This window comes from Limanda limanda, chromosome 7 (assembly GCF_963576545.1).
Source record: "Limanda limanda chromosome 7, fLimLim1.1, whole genome shotgun sequence".
Taxonomy (NCBI): domain Eukaryota; kingdom Metazoa; phylum Chordata; class Actinopteri; order Pleuronectiformes; family Pleuronectidae; genus Limanda; species Limanda limanda.
The window spans coordinates 87,430-112,428 of record NC_083642.1 but is presented as its reverse complement, the minus strand read 5'-3'; the positions used below and the strand labels follow the sequence as shown (position 1 = coordinate 112,428).

Genomic DNA, 24,999 nt, shown 5'->3' with positions numbered 1-24,999 from the left:
TTGTTGATCTTTTCAATGAATGTGTTGACAATAATAAAAATGTACGTAAAAAGTAAAAAATAATGATCCTTTCTTTAAAAGAATTAAAAAATTCATTCTATAATTTTTCAACATTGTCAAGACAAATGTTTTAAACTATTAAACATTTAAGTTAAGAACAAGTAATGAATTATTTAAAACCTCCATATATATGTTTTGTTAGTTCAGGCTGGTTCGGTAAGTTGCAGACGACGCCCAATTTAGACATTAATGTGCTGAGAGTGCAGTTTCTGAAATGATGAACCCTGGCTTCAGTTTAAACTGCACACACACACACACACACACACACACGCACGCACACGCACACACGCGTTCGTACACACATGATTTTTTCGAAATTATGCACAATTTGTTTTTCCGCTTGATCCCTTTGTTTCAAAACATGTGTGAACTGTTGTGTGTTGTTCGGCATCATTGGAGTTTGTCTGGAGGTTTGTCCCCACACAACTGATGGGGTCTGTGGTGGCAGCACAGGTGCAACAGAGACTGAGAGACAGATACATGAACAAGAGATAGAAAGTGTGAGAACTGATCTCACAGCTTCCTACACGCGGCTGGAACTCTGACATCTGATCGTCTATGTGGACGTGAACTTGGAGGACGATAGAGCGAACGAGGTAGAGACGAAGCGAGCATCAACAAAACAGCTCAACAAGGAATCAACATGGAAAACACACACAGAAATATTTTATGTTACTGTGAGAAATGTACATTTTTTAATTGTTCTTGATGAAAATGCTGATCTCAAAAAACATGATCTGATCCAAACGTTTATCAGTTTTGTGTCTGTGTTCGAAGCAAGCGCGCACACACACACACACACACACACACACACACACACACACACACACACACACACACACACACACACACACACACACACACACACACACACACACACACACACACACACACACACACACACACACAGGTCTGATCCTCGCTCCTGATTCCAACTTTCTCACTTTTCTACATCTTTGTTTTTCTGCGTCATAAACTTGACTGAAGGTTAAAATGATCGCTGCTTTTTTGTTAATGAAATAATAAAGTTCTTGAAGTTACTTTTTAGTTTGACACGTGAGCAGAACCTGAGACCACGAGTCCCTTATTTGGATATGTGGTCTCAGAGTGGCAGGAAATGTACATGTACAACACAGTATCTGATCATAGTGTAAAAATACAACTGTTGGCAGAGTGGAGGACGAGTGAAGAGTGAGAAGACCCTGAGACTCATGAGCTGACGGGGTTATTCTACAGCTGGTGTGAAGGTGGTGCGGAGGACGTGAGTTCACTGAAGGCACGTTCCATACCAGAACTAAACGGTGGTGGCAGCTCCAAGCTTCACATCACAGCAGCAGGTCTCAGGTTTGAATCCTAGAAGTGTTTCTATGGCTTTAGGCTTGTTCACTATATCAAGACCGTGTGGCTGTACTGAGGAACTGCAGCTAACGTATGTGTGAAGTGGGAAGTGTGCAAAGCCGTGTGTGCGTCCTTCTGTTTGTTTTTCTTTTCTTTACACTGTGTCCTCGTCCATTTTGGCCACTTCCTCCAACTGGATGGCGCCTGGCACGTTGCTCCCCTCGCCCGCCTCCTCATCTGATTTGGATGGAGAGGGGGGGGCCAGCATGGCAGCGCGCTCCTCTTTGGGCTCGGCTCGTTCTCGCCTCTCCTCCTCTCTCTTCTCTCGATCCAACAGGCGGTAGTTGATGCCCATTCCCACAAAGAGCATCACGCTGGCGATGATGAGGATGATGCCACAGGTTATGTAGGTGTAGTCATAGTGTTGATAGTAGTTATAGAAAGTACCTAGAGGCGGAGAAGAGACACAGACACAACTCAGTTTCAACAAAGTTCAAATGATGATCTGGATTAATATTCTTTAAAATAATTAAATAAATATAAATAAATTTAATAAAAAAGGCCAAACACAAATAAAAACAAAATAAGATAAGTTTTATCTTTCAAATCAGTTTCTGGTGACAAAACCCGTGAACAGCAACATAAAGTTGTTGTTAATCTTATTTGTGTTATTCTTCAAGTAAAAATTTAAAACCAGTACAGTCATTAGTAAATTAATGATAATGAAAGTAATTATTTTTTTTACAGACCTTATTTTTGAATTAATCCTACAGAGTTTCTGCACCATTCAACAAGTAAGATCATAATGAGTAAAATTCAAGACCTTTGATACGAAGGAAAATTAGTCAGAATCACTGACGCTTCATTTGAACTCTTATTATATAAGAGCTGAAGAGCAAATTGTCTGTTTAACTTCAGACACGAACATTAAAATAGTCTTTACACAGACGAGCTCAGTTCTGAGTCAGTGTTTGTTTACGATCGGTTGTCAGTTCATGTGACTTCTATTTTGTTACATTACAAACTACATATGCTGCCAAAAATGATTTACTTAAAAAATACATCGATTTTACGGTGAAAAGGATGTTAAGGATGTTAAAGTTCACAGAAATCCTAAACTAGTGAAAGTGTAAAAACCAAACATATACAACCTAACAACTAGGGCTGGGCAATTGTTTCAAACTTTTAAATCGATTATGATTATTTAATGCCTCCCATTGCTAAATTCATATTTTTGTGTTCATCGCTTTGTCTGTAACAATGAAGTTAAAACACTGTGTTGACTCATTATCTTCAGGGAGGAACTTGTCATGTCTGCAGGTGTGTGTGTCTCTGTCACATTTATTCAATTATTAATTGATGTTGTCGGCTCATGAATCTGGATCATTCTGGTCACTTTAACCTTGATGATCCTGGTCGTGCCCAACACGTTACATCTGATGTTGTGAGTAGCATGTGTTCAATGTGTCTAAATATGTGTCTCATAAACTCTAGAGCAGGGGTCACCAACACGGTGCCCGCGGGCACCTGGTCGCCCGCAGGGACCCCGCGAGTCGCCCGCAAGGCATGCTCTAAATTAAAACAAACAAAAAAAAAACAATTTAAATTTTTTTTTTTAAAAAACGAAAAAATAATTAAATTTGAAATTTAAAAAATAGTCAAACCGCCATCTCACTCTATGCCAGAGATTCTCAAACAGCTTGGGCGCGCGACCGGGAGGGGGACGTGTGTGTGTGTGTGTGTGTGTGTGTGTCCAGACAGCACATTCTCAAACTGTGTGGGGCGCGCGACCGTTAGGAGGAAATGCGAGGCGCAACTAATGTTTTGACGTCTGCATCTCTTTAACGGCGGAGCAGTAAACAAATCGCTCTTTCGCCGTAGTCAGTGGTCGGCAGCCCGCGGCTTCAGCCCCTCTGCAGCGGCTCCCTGTGCAGTGACGTGCACGTCGCGCACACACTCAGGCCCCGGGGCTCCGCCCCGCCCCCACCCACTCACTCAGAGACACACACAGTGGAGAGCATCGTTCCCGTGAAGCAGCCGGTCAGGGACAAACAAGAGACAGTGTTCAAAAACCAAGTTGAAAAGAAAGTACGATGAAACCTGTCTTGCTCTTGGGTTCACAGTCAGTGTGGTAGGACATGAGGAGAGACTAGAGTGTATTTTATGTCTGAAAACTCTATGAGACCAAACAATTTAAGAAGACACTAAGAAACATTACACCCTGTTACATGCATGTGTTCTTTTTGGTTGAGCTTTATCATCTTTGTGACAAAGTGATTTTAATTGAATGAATTTTTTCTCTATTTTTTAAAAAGTACAGACTGATGGAGGAATGTAGTGATAAATGTCACCAAGTTGAAAAGAAAGTAAGATGAAGCCTGTCTTGCTCTTGGGTTCACAGTGAATGAAGGAGGACATGAGGAGAGACTTGTGTGTATTTTAGGTCTGAAAACTCTGGCAGCTGACAGTATGAGACCCAAAAAATGAAGAAGAGACTTAGAAACATTACACCGCAGTCATATGCATGTGTTATTTTTGGTTGAGCTTTATCATCTTGTAACAAAGTGCTTATAAGTGGTTATTTGGTTATTTTTTTATCTACTTTTGAAAAAGAACAGACTGATGGAGGCATGTAGTGATAAATGTCACCAAAAGTACTTCGATTAAGTTGAATTTAAGCAAAGTTTAACAGAAATAAATGTTGCATGTATTAATATATCTGTTTCCTACAATCATTGTTGTTGAAATCATTGTTAATAATTATTCCGAGGAATAATTAACATTAACTTGATCAGACAGTCTCTTCACATATATTATTAATAATATTAAAAGGTGATCTGTGCAACTCTGTTATTCAGGACGTTTGTATCAAACAAGCAGTGGTGTATAAAGTACTTGAAAGCCATACTTGAGTAAAAGTACAGATATCTTACTTGAAAGTGACTCCGGTAAAAGTAAAAGTCACCTGTCAGAAAATGACTTGAGTAAAAGTCTTAGAGTTGCTCATATTAAATGTACTTAAGTATCAAAAGTATCTGGTGTTGAAATGTACTTAAGTATCAGAAAGTAAAAGTACAAGTACCAAAATTAAAAATGCTAAGTGCTTTTTATAGTAGGCCTTGTTCAGTTCAGGATTTATTTCAACTGACTGAAAAATTATAACAACACTATATATATATTGTATAATTTTACAAATTTTGAACCCGAGATGCCGAGGTTAAAAAAGTATTGGACAAGTGCATCTGAACTTCTAGAGACAACAAAGAATCAACACAACAGAATAAACAAGTGCCTCTTGATTCTACCTAAGAACACTAGACCTGCCACTAATAGACCAAATGAACCTTTTGTGTCTATGAGCTGTATTGTGTAACTGCCTGGATGTTTACCTGCCTGAAATCCTTCCCGCCAGCTTGTCCACACATCTACATGTAAGCCTGTTTATTTATCATTAGACTATCTTCATTGGATGGGCCTGTGTTTGTGTTTGCATTTGTTTGAAGCAGGGTGACAATACACCTGTAGGGTATCTTGCCTGTAGGGACGACAAAGTGAAGACACAACCCTGCTTGAAGTTGTTCCAATATTTTCTTTAAGAAAAGTTAACCACTTGCTGCTTCGAGCTATGTATTTATGTGCAGATGTTGACACGAAGCAGGAAAGGGAAAACGAATGTGAATCGAAAAAGGAATACCTTCAAAAAATTATGTAAAGTCACCTAATAAAAGCCATCAAAAAGCAAATTCATTTGCCTGAATAATAATCCTTACAATTTCAATAGGGCCACATGTCTGTCAGTGCCTGTCAGTGCTCTGGCCCTAATAATAAAGACTGAACCGAGCTCCTGCAGGAGCAAGAGAGAGGTGCGCCGTTCGTAAAGGTGCACGTTCCGCCAACCTCCGCTGCTCAAGTATCGAGCCAGTTTTGAGAATGTAAGAAGTAGAAAGTACAGATATTTGTGCTCAAATGTAGCGAGTTAAAAGTCGTCAGGAAAATAAATACTCAAGTAAAGTACAGATATGTGAAAAATCTACTTAAGTACAGCAACAAAGTATTTCTACTTTGTTACTTCCCACCACTGGAAACAAGTAGCCCTTCGTACTACTCAGTACCTTCGAAGTAGCTCTCAGTCTAAAAAAGGTTGGTGACCCCTGCTCTAGAGCAAACTTCTGATGAGTGTTGGTGGATTATTTCCTGACTTCTGTGACGAAGCGTCTCCTCCCGAGCTGCGACCTCACGCAGACTTTACTTCTCCGCCTCTCTTCGCTATACGCCATTGACTGAGTAGTCTTGACTTGGTTCAGATTATGCAGGTTTGTGGTCTGGAGTAGTGATTGGATAATCGGATGAGATTGAGTGTGAATGAACTCTCAGACAGGTGACGTGGCGTGACCCTTCACTGGTTGCTACAATCATTAACGTGTAAAGTGAGTGAGGTGGGAGGAAATGAGGCACGGTAATACGGAATGGAGCGTTCGCCCTAAGGACAGCCCAAATGCATGCTGGGTATCTTACCTGTGAGCGGCGGGCCAAGCAGCACCGGTCCACACTCCACTATCGTGACAAGACCAACGGCTGAAGAAAACCTCTCAGCCCCCACCAGGTCCATCAGTGTCTCAAACAGCACTGCACTCAGCCAGCCGAATGCAAAACCAAAGAAGATGGCGTACACCACAAATCCAGTGTAGTCCACCGACAGCGGCGCCAGCACGTGACAAACGCCGTTGTAAAGGACGGCACCTGCAAAGAAATACTGAATCCTCGGCCGGACCCACTTGGTGTTAGCCAGCAGGCCCATGGACGGTCGGGCAAACATGTCTACGAAGGCCAGCACGGACAGGAGGAAGGCTGCCTTCTCCTTGCTGATGTCTTTACTCTTGGCGTAATTAGAGAGGAAGACGAGCGGAGCAAAGAGACCGAAGAACATAACGACGTTTCCCATCAGGTACAACAGGAACCCGCGGTGTTTGAACAGCGTCAGGTCAATGAAGGAGTTGATGGTTTGCAGGATTGTCTTCTTCTGCTGCGGCTGCACTGCGGGCTCCGATGCCTTGGCCTCGCCGGCTTCTGATTCCAGCTTGGCGGGCTGAGGATTGGGTCTGAGGGGGCGCATGAGGGCCCCGGCCACACAGCAGTTGAGTAAAAGTCCCCCGAGGATCAGGAAGCTGCCTCTCCATCCAAACTCATCATAGAGCCAGGTGTTGAGAGGAGCCAGGGTGGACAGGAACACGGGGCTGCCTGCCATAGCAATGCCGTTGGCGATGGGCCGGCGCTTGTAGAAGTATGTTCCAATCATAGTGAGCGCCGGGTTCAGGTTGAAGGCAAGTCCCAAACCTGGAGGAGGAAGAGGAAATATGTAAAGAGTTTAACAATCACAGCAAAAGACACATTTCTCAAATATGAGTTGTTGCAAGTTCTATGATATGTAATATATATATGATATATGATTGCTATGAAATAGATTTCCGAGTTTTTAAATGAGTAGAAATTGGTTGCTGACATCTTCATTGCAGAAACAGACGAGAGGCGCAAACCGATTTATCAGTTGGCCGATAACACCTTTCACACACTTAGACATACTGAGCATGTTCTTATTTTATTTAAATCATAATTTCTTCATTCTCTTGTCTACCTCATTCTGACCTGCCTGTAACAACCCTGACCCGGTCTGTGGATCAATAAAGTTTGATCTCATCTTATCAGTATGTGTAAACTTTAGAGTTAGGGTACCTCGCGGATTAAACAGTGCAGAAAAGGTGCATTAATGTTTATTCTTTCAGGTCAAGTTCCATATATTTGTTGGTTTTTGTGTTTTATTCTTATTCAAAGTTATTACTTTTGTCAAGGAATTTTGTTTCTATTCATTATGTATTTTTTACCACAGTGTGACTATAGAGGTGCGCATCTTCACGAGCCTCAAGATTCGTGCTTTAAAATCGACCAAGTAACGGTTTCTATTAAAAAAGTAACCCTAACAGTCGGTGTATAACACATAACACATGTGTATAACACATCAGTGCTCTCCACACGGATGTGACTTCAGTCAGTTTAGACTTGTGTTCGTTAGTCTTTACTGTATCATGTGTCGCCCCCCCCGCAGCAACAAGGTGCTTTCGACCGCTGGTCAACGTGAGGTTCGGCTCCTCTGCTCTTTTTTTTTTCTTGCATTACGCAGCATCTCACGTCCACAGATGTAATTGAACAGGTTTATGTGTACAACAGATTTAATGACAGAAAAGCTAATAAAGTGTAAAAACTACAACTTTCCCGATGGTTTTGATGGGCAGAGCCACCATCTTAGATTTCTAAGTTGGGGGTGGTGAGGTTCCTCCGACCTACTGAGTGAAATTTCAACTTGAGACCCTAAACAAACCGAACAAGCTGGAGAGGAAGTTTGGCTCCGAGGTGGAGATGGAGCTGGACTGTGTGGAGGACGTGATGGACGACCCCTTGAATCCTCTCTCTCTCTCAGCAGTTTGTTCAGACTCCTCCAGCCAGTCTCATTACCGGAGGGCTCCTCCCCCTAACCCTCCCCCTAACCCTAACCCTAACCCTCCCCATAACCCTAACCCTCCCCCTAACCCTCCCCCTAACCCTAACCCTCCCCATAACCCTAACCCTAACCCTCCCCATAACCCTAACCCTCTCATTCATATTTTTATTCTTACAAAAATGTTTTTACTGTAGCCACTAAATGTAATAATGATGAGTTGAAAAAGTTCAAAGACAGGGGTGGTGTTATCTTATTTATTTCAAAGAACGTTTTTATTATATTTAATATATTTAAATATTACATTTATGTCAGATTTGGGTGAATGACTGACCTCCCACGACTCCTATGAAGAAGTAGAGCTGCTCCACAGTGTTGCAGAAGGAGGCTGCGACCAGTCCGGACCCTGACAGACATCCACCGACTATGATGATTGGTCGACTGCCGAATTTGTTCACAAGGATGCTGCTGATTGGGCCTGAAGAAGAAGAATGGAGAGAGGGATCAGAGGTTGAAAGGTCGAGTTAGACCAGCGATGAACTTTACTGCAACATGAACACAGCAGTGAAAAACACAGCTGTAACAAATTCACCCAATCTTTTACCAAGTTTACTGGAAATCTGTTCAGTAGTTTATGTGTAAGTTTGCTAAAAAATAAACAAATAAATGGACAGACAGACACAGGTGAGACTCATTAGTGGAGATAATGAAAAATATCAGCAGGTATTCTAAGATTAAAATGTCACACACACAAATATATATATATATATGTTGGCTTTATGAGAGCTGTTGTTTCTGCATATACATTCTTGTTACATCAGGTCGCCATTGTAACTGTTCACCAGCAGATGGTGCTATTACAGTCAAAGTAAAAGCAGGACAATGAGTGATTGTGTAACAGCAGAACAGAGGAAGGGGGGGGGGTGAGGTATGGGTGAGGGGGGCAGGACACACAAGAGAGCAGCTTGTTACTGCAAAAGTTGCACACACACACGATACACGTCACACAACAATGAAGGTAAAAGTGTGTGAATACGTAGTTGAGACCACAGCAGTGTTGTGCTGGTGGAAGGTTATAAAATTATAAATTATTTAATTATTAATTATCAATTACGAGCAGTAAATCAAACAGTAAATATTTAGATCTTTTTGGAGGATGCAGCATTTGGGTTTGAAAATACTGACGGATATTTTACAACATTATCAAAATATGTAAATACAAATAATCAAATTAAAGGGTTAGGGTTAGGAGGAGGAGGAGGAGGAGGAGGAGGAGGAGGAGGAGGAGGAGGAGGAAGAGGAAGGCCACGTGTCTCAGTTTGCGTGTAAGTGTCAGAATGAAAAGACTTTCACATGAAAGCAGGCTGACGCTGCTCGGCTGGATGTGAATACAAAGTACCGGCTGCACAATCTCTACAGTGTGTGTGTGTGTGTGTGTGTGTGTGTGGGGGGGGGAGGATTGTTCCTCATGTGGAACAATGTATTCGTTCGTGGTACACTGTGCAACGACAATAAAAGGATTCAATTCTATTCTAGTTAGTTGTTCGACCAAAAAACAATACAATTTTAATGTCTTGACTGTCTATGTAAAGTCAAAACTGAGATAATAATGGACATTATGATTTTGCACAATACAAATAAAGTTGAATTGAATTGAATCATACTTCGCTCCGACTGTGATGCCTTTGTCCTTGACACTTGGTCGCTGACCATTACCACCAGGGGGCCCTCTGGATGCACTCCTCCCTAAAGCCTCACGTGTCTGACACCTTGTTTTTGTGTTGTATGCTGCCGACTCAGGGCGGGGGGGTGGGGGGGGGGGGCTTCTCTGCAGGAGACACTGAACGCACCACTCTGAGATTCTTTTAGCAGCTTCAATGGGAACAAAAGGGAACCTACAAGGTCGGCAAAGAAAACTGCTGCGTGTTTATACACAAAGAGCTCAATGAGTCCTCGCAGATATTATACAAACACATTAGTCCCTCCTCCCTCCATCATTTACTTTCTTTCTGTCTGTGAAAGAAGGAGGACAGACCTTCCCTCAGCTTAACACCAACAAAACGTCCACAAGTGAGCGAGCGCATGTCAGGAGTGAAACCTGTGGTGACAAAATATTCCTTTGTCTAATTTAAGCAGAAATACTTTTAGTCAAACCTTTTATTGATGTTTTGTTGGTAAACAGATGAAGAGTTTGATCACAATCAGACTCGTTGATACACAACCAGACTTGTTGATACACAACCAGACTTCTGGACACACAACATGTCTCCTCACACCTTCACCATCAGGAACTCCTCAGTTCATCTGCTCCTTCATCTCCATCAGACATGATGTAGAAACACTTTAAACATGAAGTTACAAACTGGTTCTTCTCATGTACTGAATCCTGTTGTTGTGTTGTTGTGTTGTTGTGTTGATGTGTTCAGGTCCATCAGCATGTGTGTGTCCTGGGAGAGGATCCTCACATGGGACTGAGCTTCACTCACTGATCACTAAGTTTCTGTTTGACTCGTGTTGAGTTCAGAAGGGTTAGGGTGTTGCTCCTTGTTATCATCTATGAGACAAAATGGGAGTATGAGCTGTAAAATAAAAAAGCGATTGATTGATGACACACTAACACACAAACACACACACACACACACACACACACACACACACACACACACACACACACACACACACACACACACACACACACACACACACACACACACACACACACACACACACAAGCTCTTTTCACTCCCACACAAAGATCAGAAGTCTCACTGTTCCCACATTTCATTGAGACACCGTCAGTCCGTGGCTGCACTGTGCTACACACAGACACAGACACACAACAACACACATAAGGAGCATGTTGGTGTTTGTAATTCCAGATTAGGATTAGGTGAATTAGGAAATGACTAGCCAATTAAATTGTATAAACCTCTTATAGATCTTTTTCAGGACTTCTTACCCGACACAGACAGTGGTATTTCTTCTTCTGCTGAATCTCCACTATTACATTTCAGGGAGGTCACTGTCACACAGGTCTGACTCTCCTCATGAAGATACACTAAACAGATGTTGAACCATGGCAGTCATCTGTGTTTGTTCGTTTCTGTATCACAGCGTCTACTTTGTTTTGCTGTCGAGATGTTTCATGAGGAACCTCTGAGCAGCAGGTCAGGAATGTGGGGGGGTGTAGAAATGATCTCACCAGTCTTCATCTCTCGAGGCTACAAACAGTTAGCAGCTGAATGTAGAACATCCAGGGCTGAGTTCATCAGAGAAGATTTCAATATAATTATTATATATATATTTTTTTTTTATAGTTATTAATAAACGTATTAATAGGCAAACAAGCCTATTTACTTCCCTAGTTAAGAGAGGAACATCCATTTCCAAGAGCTATAAGATTTATAGTCAGGGCTCCTGACTAACTTTTAAAGTTGTTTACACCGTTGTGCACAAGGTTTGATTTCAAATCAATCAATCAATCAATCAATCAATCAATCAATCAATCAATCAATCAATCAATCAATCAAATTTAATTTGTATAGCCCATATTCACAAATCCCAGTTTGTCTCATGGTCTTTAACAAGGTGAGACGTCCTCTGTTCTTCAACAAGAGTCAAACTACTGAAACCTGTAACAGGTGCAGAAGGTAGAAACCTCAGAGACACATGTGAGGACCTGTCTCCAGGAGACACATGTGAGGACCCGTCTCCAGGAGACACGTGTGAGGACCCATCTCCAGGAGACACGTGTGAGGACCCATCTCTAGGACGGACACGTGTGAGGACCCGTCTCCAGGAGACACCTGTGAGGACCCGTCTCCAGGAGACACGTGTGAGGACCCATCTCCAGGAGACACGTGTGAGGACCCGTCTCCAGGAGACACGTGTGAGGACCCGTCTCCAGGAGACACGTGTGAGGACCTGTCTCCAGGAGACACATGTGAGGACCCGTCTCCAGGACGGACACGTGTGAGGACCCGTCTCCCAGGAGACACATGTGAGGACCCGTCTCCAGGAGACACCTGTGAGGACCCGTCTCCAGGAGACACGTGTGAGGACCCGTCTCCAGGAGACACGTGTGAGGACCTGTCTCCAGGAGACACATGTGACGACCCGTCTCTAGGACGGACACGTGTGAGGACCCGTCTCCAGGAGACACGTGTGAGGACCCGTCTCCAGGAGACACGTGTGAGGACCCGTCTCCAGGAGACACGTGTGAGGACCCGTCTCCAGGAGACACGTGTGAGGACCCGTCTCCAGGACGGACACGTGTGAGGACCCGTCTCCAGGAGACACGTGTGAGGACCCGTCTCCAGGAGACACGTGTGAGGACCCGTCTCCAGGAGACACGTGTGAGGACCCGTCTCCAGGAGACACGTGTGAGGACCCGTCTAGAGGAGACACATGTGAGGACTCGTCTCCAGGAGACACATGTGAGGACCCGTCTCCAGGAGACACATGTGAGGACCCGTCTCCCAGGAGACACATGTGAGGACTCGTCTCCAGGAGACACATGTGAGGACCCGTCTCCAGGAGACACATGTGAGGACCCGTCTCCAGGAGACACATGTGAGGACCCGTCTCCAGGACGGAGACACATGTGAGGACCCGTCTACAGGACAGAGACACATGTGAGGACCCGTCTCCAGGACAGAGACAAATGTGAGGACCCGTCTCCAGGAGACACATGTGAGGACCCGTCTCCAGGAGACACATGTGAGGACCCGTCTCCACAAGACACATGTGAGGACCCGTCTCCAGGACAGAGACACGTGTGAGGACCCGTCTCCAGGAGACACGTGTGAGGACCCAACTCCAGGAGATACATGTGAGGACCCGTCTCCAGGAGACACATGTGAGGACCCGTCTCCAGGACAGACACACATGTGAGGACCCGTCTCCAGGAGACACGTGTGAGGACCCGTCTCCAGGAGACACATGTGAGGACCTGTCTCCAGGAGACACATGTGAGGACCTGCCTCCAGGACAGAGACACATGTGAGGACCCGTCTCCAGGAGACACATGTGACGACCTGTCTCTAGGACAGAGACACATGTGAGGACCCGTCTCCAGGAGACACATGTGAGGACCAGCTCCAGGAGACACGTGTGAGGACCCGTCTCCCAGGAGACACATGTGAGGACCCGTCTCCAGGACAGAGACACATGTGAGGACCCGTCTCCCAGGAGACACATGTGAGGACCCGTCTCCAGGACAGAGACACATGTGAGGACCCGTCTCCAGGACGGACAGGAGTCCAACAGATGTCCCGTGGAACAGAGGACATCAGAGAGATCAGAGTCTTTACAGCTTTGATTAGAATAAACAGTTTGTAGCAGAACTGAAGGTCAATGACCTGATGGATTATTATCAGTCGAGTCTCTGAGGAGACGTTTTATATACAAGCAGTCTTGTTGTGATCATAGTCCACGATCAGGATCCACCATCAGGATCAGGATCCACCATCAGGATCAGGATCCACCATCAGGATCAGGATCCACCATCAGGATCAGGATCCACCATCAGGATCAGGATCCACCATCAGGATCAGGATCAACCATCAGGATCAGGATCCACCATCAGGATCCACCATCAGGATCAGGATCCACCATCAGGATCCACCATCAGGATCAGGATCCACCATCAGGATCCACCATCAGGATCAGGATCCACCATCAGGATCAGGATCAACCATCAGGATCAGGATCCACCATCAGGATCAGGATCCACCATCAGGATCCACCATCAGGATCAGGATCGGCCAGCACAACGACACTCAGACTCAGACACGATACAAACCAACTTCTGCTTCGATCCTGAAGCAGCAGCACTAATCATTTTGAATCAGTCGTTGAAACCTTGCATTCACACTTTTTGTCGACACTGTTTGAAAATGTGTTGCCTCGTTCACGTCTTGTCTCTGCCTCACTGTCCATGTGTCAGTGTGTGAGTGTGTGAGTGTTCACTCCACAGAGGAGATGAGGAAGTGACTCAATCAAATTGGGAAATACAGCAACACACCAGCTCAATGTTTGGCACCAGCTGAAACCAATGGAAATTTTATGTTGCACTTCACAGATTTTTGATCAGATGTACAATTTGCGTTATAAAAAGATGATACACACAGTATTCATTTTTCATGAGTAAAATCCCTTTTAAACTGCAGAAGCTTCAAAATGAAAGGGTTTTAATAAATGTACTTAGGACAATTTGCCTTCTTATATTGATACATTAATATAGATTGTGGAATCAGTGACATCTTTTAAATCACTGCCTGTTCTTCCTCTTCCTGGTTCATACTGTTAACCACAGTAAAAAAATACTTCTGTAAAAATAAGTGTGTACGTGCGAAGGCTGATGTGTAACCAGTGAGTCACTGACTTGTAAACCTCGAACTTCCCTCATGCTACAGAACAAGCAGCTATAAAGCTTGAAAAGAGTGAATTGAGAGACAGGATTAAAAAACGTGTTTATATATATATATATATATATATATATATGGGAGCAAATGAAACTACTTCAACATCTGGTTTTAGTTATGTAACTTCACTCCCCCCCCCCGCTCCTCACTCGGCAGTTCCCTCTTCACATGCCGACTGAATACGAGTGCAGGCTGGCACGCAGCTCTGAAGGGGATGAATGAACCAGACTCCATTTTTAGATACAAAGATTTGAGCTGAGGACACGGACAAACGGACACAGAGAGACGAGAGAGACAAAGGGTCAGGCCACTGTGCAGCAGTGGAAAGTGAAATGGTTCAGTCTGAACTTGTATGTTTTTAGACATCCAAGTTTCAGGTCTGGTTGAAACCAGTTTGAAAGGTTGAGGTTTATTTGCACATGGTCTCCTGTTATTCCTCGATGGTTTTGTTTTTCCTCTAGCGCCGCTTCAGGTTCACATCTGTGGTTTGTAGTGAAATATACTAAATATAATATATTTGATGGACTGTAACTTGGTACAAATATTCTTGGCCCCAATGACATTCCCATGACTATTTATCCTTAATGAATCTGCAGATTGATAACGCCACTATGGAGGTAATGCTTTTCAACCAGGTCCATTTTGTTTGTTTATTTGTGAGAGGTAAGATAAGATGAGATCAGATAATTATGAATTAACCCCATGGTAGATACATTTGCTCTGTTGCATATATACACTGTGAGTTTATACAGTGTAACAGACTGCATGTTATTCAGTAAACAGAAAGAACCAGGAAACAGTGGAAGGGTTGTTTATGGTTCAGTGAAGAACTCATTATATTTTGACATGGATCCTGATCAGGGGACGAATCCAGAACAACCTGTGCCATGAGTCCAGTGATGCTTGGTTCAACTGCTCAGTGGCTGTACTTTAACATGATAAATAAATCAGTACATGTACAGGATTATTTCCAGTGTACATACAGACAGCTTTCAAGTTACATGCTTAAAAACTAAAATTTGAGATCATCGATTATAGATATTGACGAATCCAGGGGGGTTCCCCCTATGTGTTCACAAATGGAGTTCTCCTGAATTCCTTAAGACTTTATACTAGGAGGCCGGGTGGAGAAAGTCCACAGAAACTGCAGGGTTCTGACATTTGGGTTCACACATGCACCTCGGAGGTTCTGCAGAGTTCAGTGCATGTGTGAAAGCAGCTTGAGAGATACGAAGGGCAGCAGAGGAAAAGAGCGAGAGAGTGAAAGGAGAGAGAAAAGGCTTCTGTTTGTTTTGGGTTTGCTTCAGTGAAGGGTGAATAAGGAGGAGATGGTGATGTTCATGCTCAACAAACCGTCATTGAGAAACCAAGTGTCATTCAAACAAGACTTTCCAAGTTCTCCTTCAAGGCAACGAGACTCTACAACCAAGCTCCAAGAGGACGAGCTGAAGTTCAGTCTACACAGTGTCAAACTACATTATTTGCTAAATGTTGTCAAACACAAAACACTGCCTGATCTAATAAGTTGTTCTCTGAGGTTGTTTTAGTGTCAGAATCACATCATGAACACATTCCTGTGAGTCCAGAAGTCCCATGACACTGTGTCTGTACCGGCCAGCTTTAGATGTGTTCCTCATGACACGTTTCATATATAAACTTAACAGACTGGGAATCTGCAAATATCAGTTACTAAAAGCATAGACTTCTCTCCTCAGACATTTAGACTGCTTTCAGAGAAACGTCTCTTCACCCCAGTGACTCGGCAGAGCTCAAACAGTTCTGCAAAGAAAAGTGAAGGACAAATCCATCCATTAAACTAATATTAAAGTTAAACATCTGCTTCAGTCATTTTTCATGAAGAAATATCCAAAACTCACAATTTTTGTCTTAAATTGGAAACACCTTTGAGGTTTTTGTTGATGGGATCAAACAAGCATTTTCAGGACTTAACCTTTGTCTGCAGGATATGGTGAAGAAAATTGTATAAAAAACAACAATGTATTAATTATTTAAGAAAATAGTAATATGTACTTGCAGCCATAAAGCAATACAATTAATGTTGATCAATCTTAAATTAGCCATACTATTAAAAAAATGCTGTAAATGAGAAACAAAGTCGATTAGAAGTGACCAACAGTCTGGAAGAGTGACGAGCTACAAACCAGTGGTTTCACCTCACAACTTACAGGAGGTGAAAGATCTGTTGTTTATGTCTAACTGTCAAATTCCACAAGGCAACGTCAGAGCTCAGGATGAGTCCATGTCCCTGCAGGGGGGGGGGGGGCGGGGTTGATTACATGTATTCACTACTTTTAAATAACACTGGAATGTTAACATGCATCAACTAACTTTTGTGAGTGGCCAGTGAGAAACTGCTGTGTGTATAGATTTGCAACATTACACTGTTTATCTCTTATTACTCTACACTGAGAGTTCACTATTGATTGTGACTGAGAATAGAATCCACGATGCTGAGGAGCATGACAGAGTCCACGTTCGAAAGAAAATGAACCAAGGAGAAATGCTACTTATCAGCAAAACAACAACAACACCAACAAGCTGGTTGAGTTTAGACTTTAAATCCCTCATGTTGGGTTAAAGCAACTTCTATAAATAAAGCACTTGAACTAACCCAATTAGCCTCAACTAAAGCACATTAAACAGAATGCGTCTCAGTGGATTCAGAGAAATACGATGTTCTGACCTACTGGCTAAACTCTGGAGTAAATATAAATCTGCCCCAATATAACAGCTGATTTACTATGTTTGCATTTAACAACACTAAAAGAATAGTGAGCATGGTGGCTCGGCTCCTTTTCAACTCTGGTACCTAATGGAAAAAAGGGAACTCCGAGAGCACCTGCTCTTCTGGGTCGTTTATCTGGATCGATTCCAAAATGTAAAGAGTTCTTTCTTTTGTAAATGTCTTTCATAAACTGCTAACAAACAAACAAACAAATAAACAATTGCAGATGAAAACAGAACCCCCTTGGTGGAGGTGATTAGCGCCACCTACTGGCATCTCAAGGGGACGTTCAATGGACAAAGTGTCTTCACTTCTAACGAGCAGCTACTCTGAAGAGCAAAAACCTCTCTGTCCAAATTTTAAAAACGTGTCTGCTGTTTGCAACATTTAATAAAATGATGTTTTTTTTTTAATATCAAAAAGATTTTGCTGCTTGTCTCCACAATAAGGAGTGACACATGAGTTCTCTGGAACACTACACAAACAACTAATTCAAACTCACCTCCAGCATACATGACAGCCAGCATGATGGAGGAGATCCAGGACACCTGACTTGGTGTGGCATCGAAGATGACCTCTATCTCTTTGAAGAACACTGTGATGGACTTGGGGAAGGCATAGGAGAAGCCAATGGAGATGAAGGCTCCCACCACCACCGCCCAGCCCCAGCCACCTTCAGGGGGGGTGTATACCACAGGACCACCTGCCGCTGAGGGCATGTCTGCTCACAATGAAGACAAAGATGATGAAGATGAAGAAGTCGAATGTTACTGTCGGTGGGCCGCGGAGGTTCAGAGGATTAGAGAAGGTTGAACCAGCTGAACTGGGATCAGAATTCAAAAACCTGTGGGGGGGACAGAGCAGAAAACTGGTTAAAATCAACACAGATGGTCAGTGACAGAGATAAACACATACTATCCTCAGCCTTGGCATTTTCACTGGCTGTAAAATGAAATATGTAGAAAGGAGGGATGTGTAAGGAATGAGGGAGGACAGGAGTCAAGAGGTGGAGAATGCAACGACCGATCTTCTATGAAGAAACTGCTGAACTCATTTCCACTCAACTTGGTGGAAGGTTGGGACTCGGGCCAAGAAAGAACTTGCTGTGAAGGCTACTGCTAAGGTTTTTTAAATGAGTCGGAGAAATAAAAAACAAAACCACTTAGTGCAGTCCACATAAAGTTAATAATGTTCCTATTGAAAAGTGTGCATTTACTCAAGGTATCATTCAAAAGCTGTTTCCAGACTGCACTGAACTCTGGAGGAGGATCATGTGTGAAAACAATTGTCTGAATGAGGGCCTCCAGATATCTACACACTTTTTCCAGATGTCCCTCAAGTACAAAGTCAACAGAAAGTCTGCAGAACCTGAACCACATTCTCTGGACTTCTTCCCCAAGTCTGAAAACGTTGTAAGTCGAGTCCTGATATCAGTACTGAAAATACAGTCGGAAAAACATTTTTCATATCAGGCATTTTGACCTGCCGGGGTAGAAAAACGCAAAGAAAGACCCTAAATGTTTAATGTTATTCAGAAGGTCACTTCTGCATTTTTCCTTATCTGACATATCTGAACATCTTTGGTGGAAAAAGGCAGATGGTCACTTCACTATGTTTTTCACTGAATGCATCAATCTAAATGTCCTCTTTTCCTTTTAGGCCACACATGACCAAGTTATTTATATCCAGCAGCTCTCTGACATCAGCTCTGCTACTGTTTTGGGCCATTTGCCATTAAAAGCCTTTAAAATAGAAACTGTATAGTTATACTATAGTAACATTTCCCTTAGTTGATCCCCTAAGGGGAAATTAAATTTATACATAACAGCACAAACAGTATCAGCTCAAATGTAGAAGAATCCTAAAAATTTAATTAGAAAGAAATATAAATATATACAGACTATTTATATTCATGCATTTATGTCAGTGCAATAAGGTTTCTAACATTTTAAATGATACTGTACATGTGCAATATGGGACACAGACCAGTTATTGAAACTGTGGTATATGTTTGAAGAAAAGCAGAGTAATGGTATCTCAATGACAACAGGCAGAAAAATGACATGCTAATGACCTAATTGATTCAATCCTTCATCATTGATCACATGATGTGTCATAAGTGGCACAAAAGACAAAATAACACCATACAAAGCATTAAAACAAAACCCATTTACTCATTCAGATAAATGAAAGTTGAGAAAATATTGAGCGAAGTGTTTATAGAGTTGGACGTGCTAATAAAAGAAGAAACCCAAAATAAGACAGTGAAAGTTTCCACTTTCTGTCTTCAACATGTGATGTGCTCTTAAACCAGGAACACCAGCATGATGACATCACACCCATTCATGATGACATCACACCCATTCAGCATCTGCAACTCAAAGCACGAGAGTCTGATCGATTTAGTAAAAACTGCAGAAAAGTGCTTTACAGTACAATTTTACATTCAGCCATTCACACTGTGGGCTTCACTGTTTCTCTATGTATTTGTGTTTTCTTTTTAATTCTAACTATACATAATACATTTTATGAAACTGTACAGAATATGACCTCCATCAGATTTCTCTATCATGAATGTTTGATGACATCTTAGGAATTAGACAAATTGGTGTTGAGCCTTGACAAATCGGTGTGACTTGTTTTGGGTGATTCTGTGATGTCACTGATGTGTGAAGTGAGACACAATCTTTCTGACTAACCAACCAAGGCCCACCTGATATTAACATGTGGCTTTTGTGATCTGAGTTCAGGTGTGAACGCACTCAGATCAGTTATAGATCTGATCACACCGGACCACATTCTGAGTCTGGGCCACAGATGAAGGACGTCCTCCTCAGCTGACGTCTCTGTGCCGCTGCAGTTTCACTACGAATCAACATATTTATCTCTTCTCATTGATTTGTTTGTAACCACCGACACAATATCAACACTGATCAACACATAAAGATCCATATTTTAAACATTAAACTGGTAAAATATTTATTCACAGCTGCATGAGATTCATTCAGACTCTGCTGACCCGTCTCTCTATCTCTCTTTCACTCCCTCGTGCCGACACACACAAACACACAAACTTGTAAAGCTCGACTGGATCAAACAACACTAACTAACACAAATGTACGTGTTCATTTGCATGTAGAGCAGGACAGAGGGTGAGATCAGGAAACACATTCAGGCCACATTTTAACACCAGGTGTGAACACACACACTTAACACTGGACACTTGTGATCGGATCTCTTAGGACGGATGTTATTACCAGGTGTGTACAGGGCCTAAGAAGAACACGTTCAGATGGGAGGCTGCGTCTCATGAGCTGGGCCGGTCCTCCAAAAATATGTTAGCTGACTTAGACAGCGTGAAGCTAACTTTAACTTAATCAACCAGCAGGCTGCTGCTGATCAAATCAATGCTCGTCTACTAGAAATTTGTATTTAGTTTAGAAGCTGTGTGTGTGTGTGTGTGTGTGTGTGTGTGTGTGGGGGTGTGTGTGTGTGTGTGTGTGTGTGTGTGTGTGTGTGTGTGTGTGTGTGTCAGTAAAGTAGGACATCTCCCAAATGAGTTCTCAATGAGGCTATTCATCCTACAGCAACAAACCCTCTCTGTACCAAACTGTGTGGAGGAGCTGGAGTTACCTGGAATACTCTAAACAACAAATGACAGTTTCAGCAGCTGAGATGTGACAACTTTTACAAAATCCACAGAAGTGCCAAGTGTCTATTGTTTCTACTGACTGTCTCTGTCTCTTTGTGTCTGTTTGTCCAGATATTCTGTTTTCCAGACAGTGCACAGTAAAGACAGAATAAAGACACAGAGAGAGAGACAGAGAGAGAGAGAGAGAGAGAGAGAGAGAGAGAGAGAGAGAGAGAGAGAGAGAGAGAGAGAGAGAGAGATCAGTAGGAAGTGATGGAGTTTGATTTATGTTTGCTCACAAGTGTGTGGTGTAAATAAAGATGCTGAAAAGCATCAGTTGTGTCTCTGCTTGTGTGTGGGAGAGCGCTGTGACATGCCAAACTTTCACATTTACATATAGGTATATATATATTGTTTGAGCTCTAGTCATAACCTCACCCTAACATTAGCCCACTGCAAGTTTTAAGCCAATTTACCCAGCAGCCTCTCTGCCAGTAAAAAATAGAAAGAAAGGTCTTCCTGAAAAATTGTGAAATGTTCCTTTGGGATTCCGACGCCTGTAACTGAAAGAGGCCTCCATGTTCCACATCTGGTTCTATTTGTTACATTCCGTCTTAATCAGTACCACACTTCCTTGAACACACAAAAAAGAACGACAACACACACACATGTGATGTGTCTCCTCTCATTGGCCGCCTCTTACTCAGAATCTCAGGCTCAAACAACTTTCCTTGTTTTCTCAGTGAAATCTCCTCATTTAGACACAAATCTATAAACAACCTCTTTGTGGAAAAATGTGGAAACTTGGAAAAATGTGATTTAAAGCTGAAGTCATAAAATCATGACTCACATAGCAGAGTTCACACAGCTGCCCACGTTATTCTACGGATATCGGCCAAATATTAGTAGAATAGGAAAGGAACAAGTCAGCTTTGCTTTTCGGAACATTTCCTGGTATGGCCTCGTCAGTGAAAAAACATAAATAGATAAATAAATATTAGATTTTAAAAATAAATCTTGCACAATGAGGTAAGTGAAGACTTAATTGTCAGAGAATGTTAATTTTGGCGCAGCAGTTGAAACCTGATGAGGCAAATCCTGAGAGCAGAGATGTGTATTTTAAACTTGTAAATGTGACCCTTTCAACCAATATCCTACATGTCTGAAAGGTTTTTAATAAATCTGCTGTGGCACTATTGATGCTTTACTGAGGGAAAGATTTGACTGTCAGTCCCACACAGACGTCACAAGCTTCCTGCACTCACCAACACCAACTTCCACCTGACACCAGGTTATAACCGCAAGAATCTAGCAAGCTCACAGGTGAGCAAGCAGCTCCATCACCTGGTGCAGGCGCTGGTTATCCAGATGACTTAAAGTTAACTCTGCTGTTTTCTCATGAAGCTGGTTCACTTGTTACCAGGGTAAATCACCATGGCAACTGATGCTGAACTGATCAATTGCTCTCTAGCAGCGAAATTCGAGATAACTTCAAAACCTATCAACAACTAAACTACTGACCAATCAGAAAAATGTTTTCTATTCCAGACTTTTAATGTGTCGTCTCCGGATTAAATTAGAGTTGATTACAAAATATAAAACCTGACTCATTCATTTTTAGTTTATTTTTAGTCTAAAAATTTTAAGACCTTATTATTTTTGTTTCACTTTGTTCAACGTCCGAGGTCCCATCTTTCTATAAGTTGTCCGGCCTCCGTAACGAGAAAAACGTTTTATTTTAAGAGAAGATGGTGGGTTAGGGTTGGGGTTAACACACACATGTCCTAATAGTCTCTGGTTGATTTAGGACGATGGGGGAGGGGGGGGGGCGGAGCCAGCACATGTGGCTGTCCTGTGATCTTTCTATTGAGCACTGGCCCTCAAAGTGCCAGCATGTGAAACTCATTCAGCACAGCGCAGAATAGATAACACATTAGACCACAGTCAAACGCACGGCGACACCAACTGGAAATCACAGCGATTGGCTCAAGATCACCTCGGTCTCCATTCTGGTTTGACCTCCCGAACCCTAACCTTAACCTTAACCCTAACCTTAACCCTAACCCTAACCCTAACCCTAACCCTAACCCTAACCTTAACCCACGGATGGATTCATGAGTCTGCACAAACCCAAGGGTTAGGGTAAGGGACGTAACACGGGCCCTGGGCCAAAGACTGCATGTTGTGAAATGTCATATTTTTAGTGGCAAAGTCAATTAAATCAAAAATGTTGGCAGCAAAGACACAGACAAAAAAAATAGATACATGATGAACACACTATAAATTTGTACAAAAACATGAAATTTGCCAAAAGGATGACAGCACTACACAAAAGTACACAAATGATCCAAATGAAGATGCTAATGGTGAGGAGAAGACTTAACTAAGCTTAATTCAACTTAACTAAGCTTAATTCAACTTAACTAGACTTATTTATGAGACTGTGTATATGATCACACCCCCCTTCACTAAGAGACAACAAAAGTGGCACCAACACCACAACTCTAAAGCGACAACAGCAGGATGAGACACAAATTAACACGATGAGATACACAATGATCACAAAGGGAAACACAATGATCACAAAGGGGACACACAATGAGGAGAACACAGATCATATGAGTCCAAAGAGAAGCTGAATCATGTTTCGTGTGTCCGTTGTGTCAGTGTCCGTCCCCCGGGTAACGGGCTGCGGACCGGGAGCATCACGGAGAATCGAACCGGCTCGTTCGGTCCCTGTCGTTACGTTACGTTACATTACATTACATTACATTACATTACATTAGTCGTCTCTTAATGGATCTGAATGCGTTTAACGTGTTTTCATATTTAAATGAAGCGGCAGCTGAACATGAAGCTAATAACGGAGCTCACCGGTCACTCACCGGCTCGTGTGGGTTCGGCTTCCTCCGGTGCTGGATCCGGTGCTGGACCCGGTGCTGGACCCGGTGCTGGACCCGGTGATGGATCCGGTTCCGACTCGGTTCGGGGTGAAAGGTTCTCGGTCGTGACGGCGGCTCCACGTGAACACGCAGCTCAGTGAACTCCTGTGTGAGGATGGACCTTACTGACGCGCATGCGCACAACAGGAGAGTAGGGCACGCGCAGATCAAGTTAGATTCAAATTAAAGACAAAAGACAATTTAATTATTATTATTATTAACATGACTGACTGAAAAACTAAAATTCTCATTATGATGAGAAATTTTCTCATATTGGCTTTTACACTATATTATATTATATTACATTATATATAGCTATATTATATTATGTTGTATTAAATTATCTTGTATTACATTATGTTATGCTATGTCATATTTAATTATAGTATGGTATGTATTTAATGTTATGTTATGTCATATTATATTTTATTTCATCAGGTTATATTATGTTATGCCCCATGAGACGAATTGTTATTTGTGAATGTGGGCTATACAAATAAAACTTGATTGATTGATTGATTATGTTATGTCATATTTTATTATATTACATTATATTATATTATGTTATGTTATGTTATGTTGTATTATTTTATATTATACACCCAGAGGCTTGTTCATTTCAAAACACCATCACCAACACTGTCATCACAGCACTGTATGATGTGTTTTTTAGTAAATTACCATAATTGTTGTGCTTCTAACTACAAGTTATATGACAAACCCCCAATGCAACACAATAAATGTGGGATGGTATTGTTATCAATGTATCAACATGTGGAACATAAATAGGAGAAACTTGAATGTCTGTGGAAATGAGCAGGAACTCAACACTCAGTTTACTGGCACAAAGTCGTTGTTGGGAAATGTCTCTTGAACTGACTCAATATTGGGAAACTACATTTATTTGAAAGGGCAGGTTCAGGCCAAGACTGGGTGTGTCGCTAACAGTCATATAACTGGTGAGTGTCTGTGAGTCCAGGACATCCTGCACTGTTCCCTTTTATCACTGATATTTGTGAAACTATTACCAGCAGCACACCAACAGGAGCATTGTAATGTATGAGTACTGTATCACTGTATATTTCACAACTTATGACCTCAAGAAAAAAAGTTGTTTTTTTACAGACTTTAAGTTATATTACTGTTTTCTTCTGTTTAGTCTCTAATCACAGAAAAACAGCTGTACATCAAGGGCCAGAATATTTCATATTCACTTAATACACTGAAGAAATAATGTAATGATTAATAATCTAAAGTAGGGATGAGCGAGTACACCATTATCTGTATCTGTTGAACCAACTAAATTATCCATATCTGTACTCGGAAGGGGTGGGATTTAAACCAGAAGTGGGCAGTAGTTGGTATTT

At 42.2% G+C, this 24,999-nt stretch overlaps 1 protein-coding gene across 2 annotated transcripts; it reads right to left on the bottom strand.

Moving 5' to 3' along the window:
• Positions 1-945: 945 nt before the first annotated feature.
• On the bottom strand, positions 946-23,741 carry LOC133004754 (monocarboxylate transporter 1-like). Of its 2 annotated transcripts, none has more exons than XM_061074264.1 (5): positions 23,565-23,741; positions 17,562-17,903; positions 8,223-8,366; positions 5,914-6,732; positions 946-1,845 (listed from the first exon to the last, which is right to left on the bottom strand). In XM_061074264.1, exons 2-5 carry the CDS (start codon positions 17,776-17,778, stop codon positions 1,553-1,555), a joined length of 1,473 nt encoding a protein of 490 aa, XP_060930247.1. In that variant the 5' UTR covers positions 17,779-17,903; positions 23,565-23,741; the 3' UTR covers positions 946-1,552. The 2 variants fall into 2 exon arrangements, with proteins under 2 accessions (XP_060930247.1, XP_060930246.1); XM_061074263.1 differs by having other exon boundaries at positions 23,576-23,741.
• Positions 23,742-24,999: the final 1,258 nt, after the last annotated feature.

Excerpts from the sequence above, each read along its gene's own strand:
- LOC133004754 (XM_061074264.1), bottom strand. The coding sequence starts at position 17,778 with ATGCCCTCAGCGGCAGGTGGTCCTGTGGTATACACCCCCCCTGAAGGT. Across the intron at positions 8,367-17,561 it reads GGCTGTCATGTATGCTGGAG|GCCCAATCAGCAGCATCCTT; the intron begins GTGAGTTTGAAT and ends CTTCTTCTTCAG. Across the intron at positions 6,733-8,222 it reads CTTCATAGGAGTCGTGGGAG|GTTTGGGACTTGCCTTCAAC; the intron begins GTCAGTCATTCA and ends TTCCTCCTCCAG.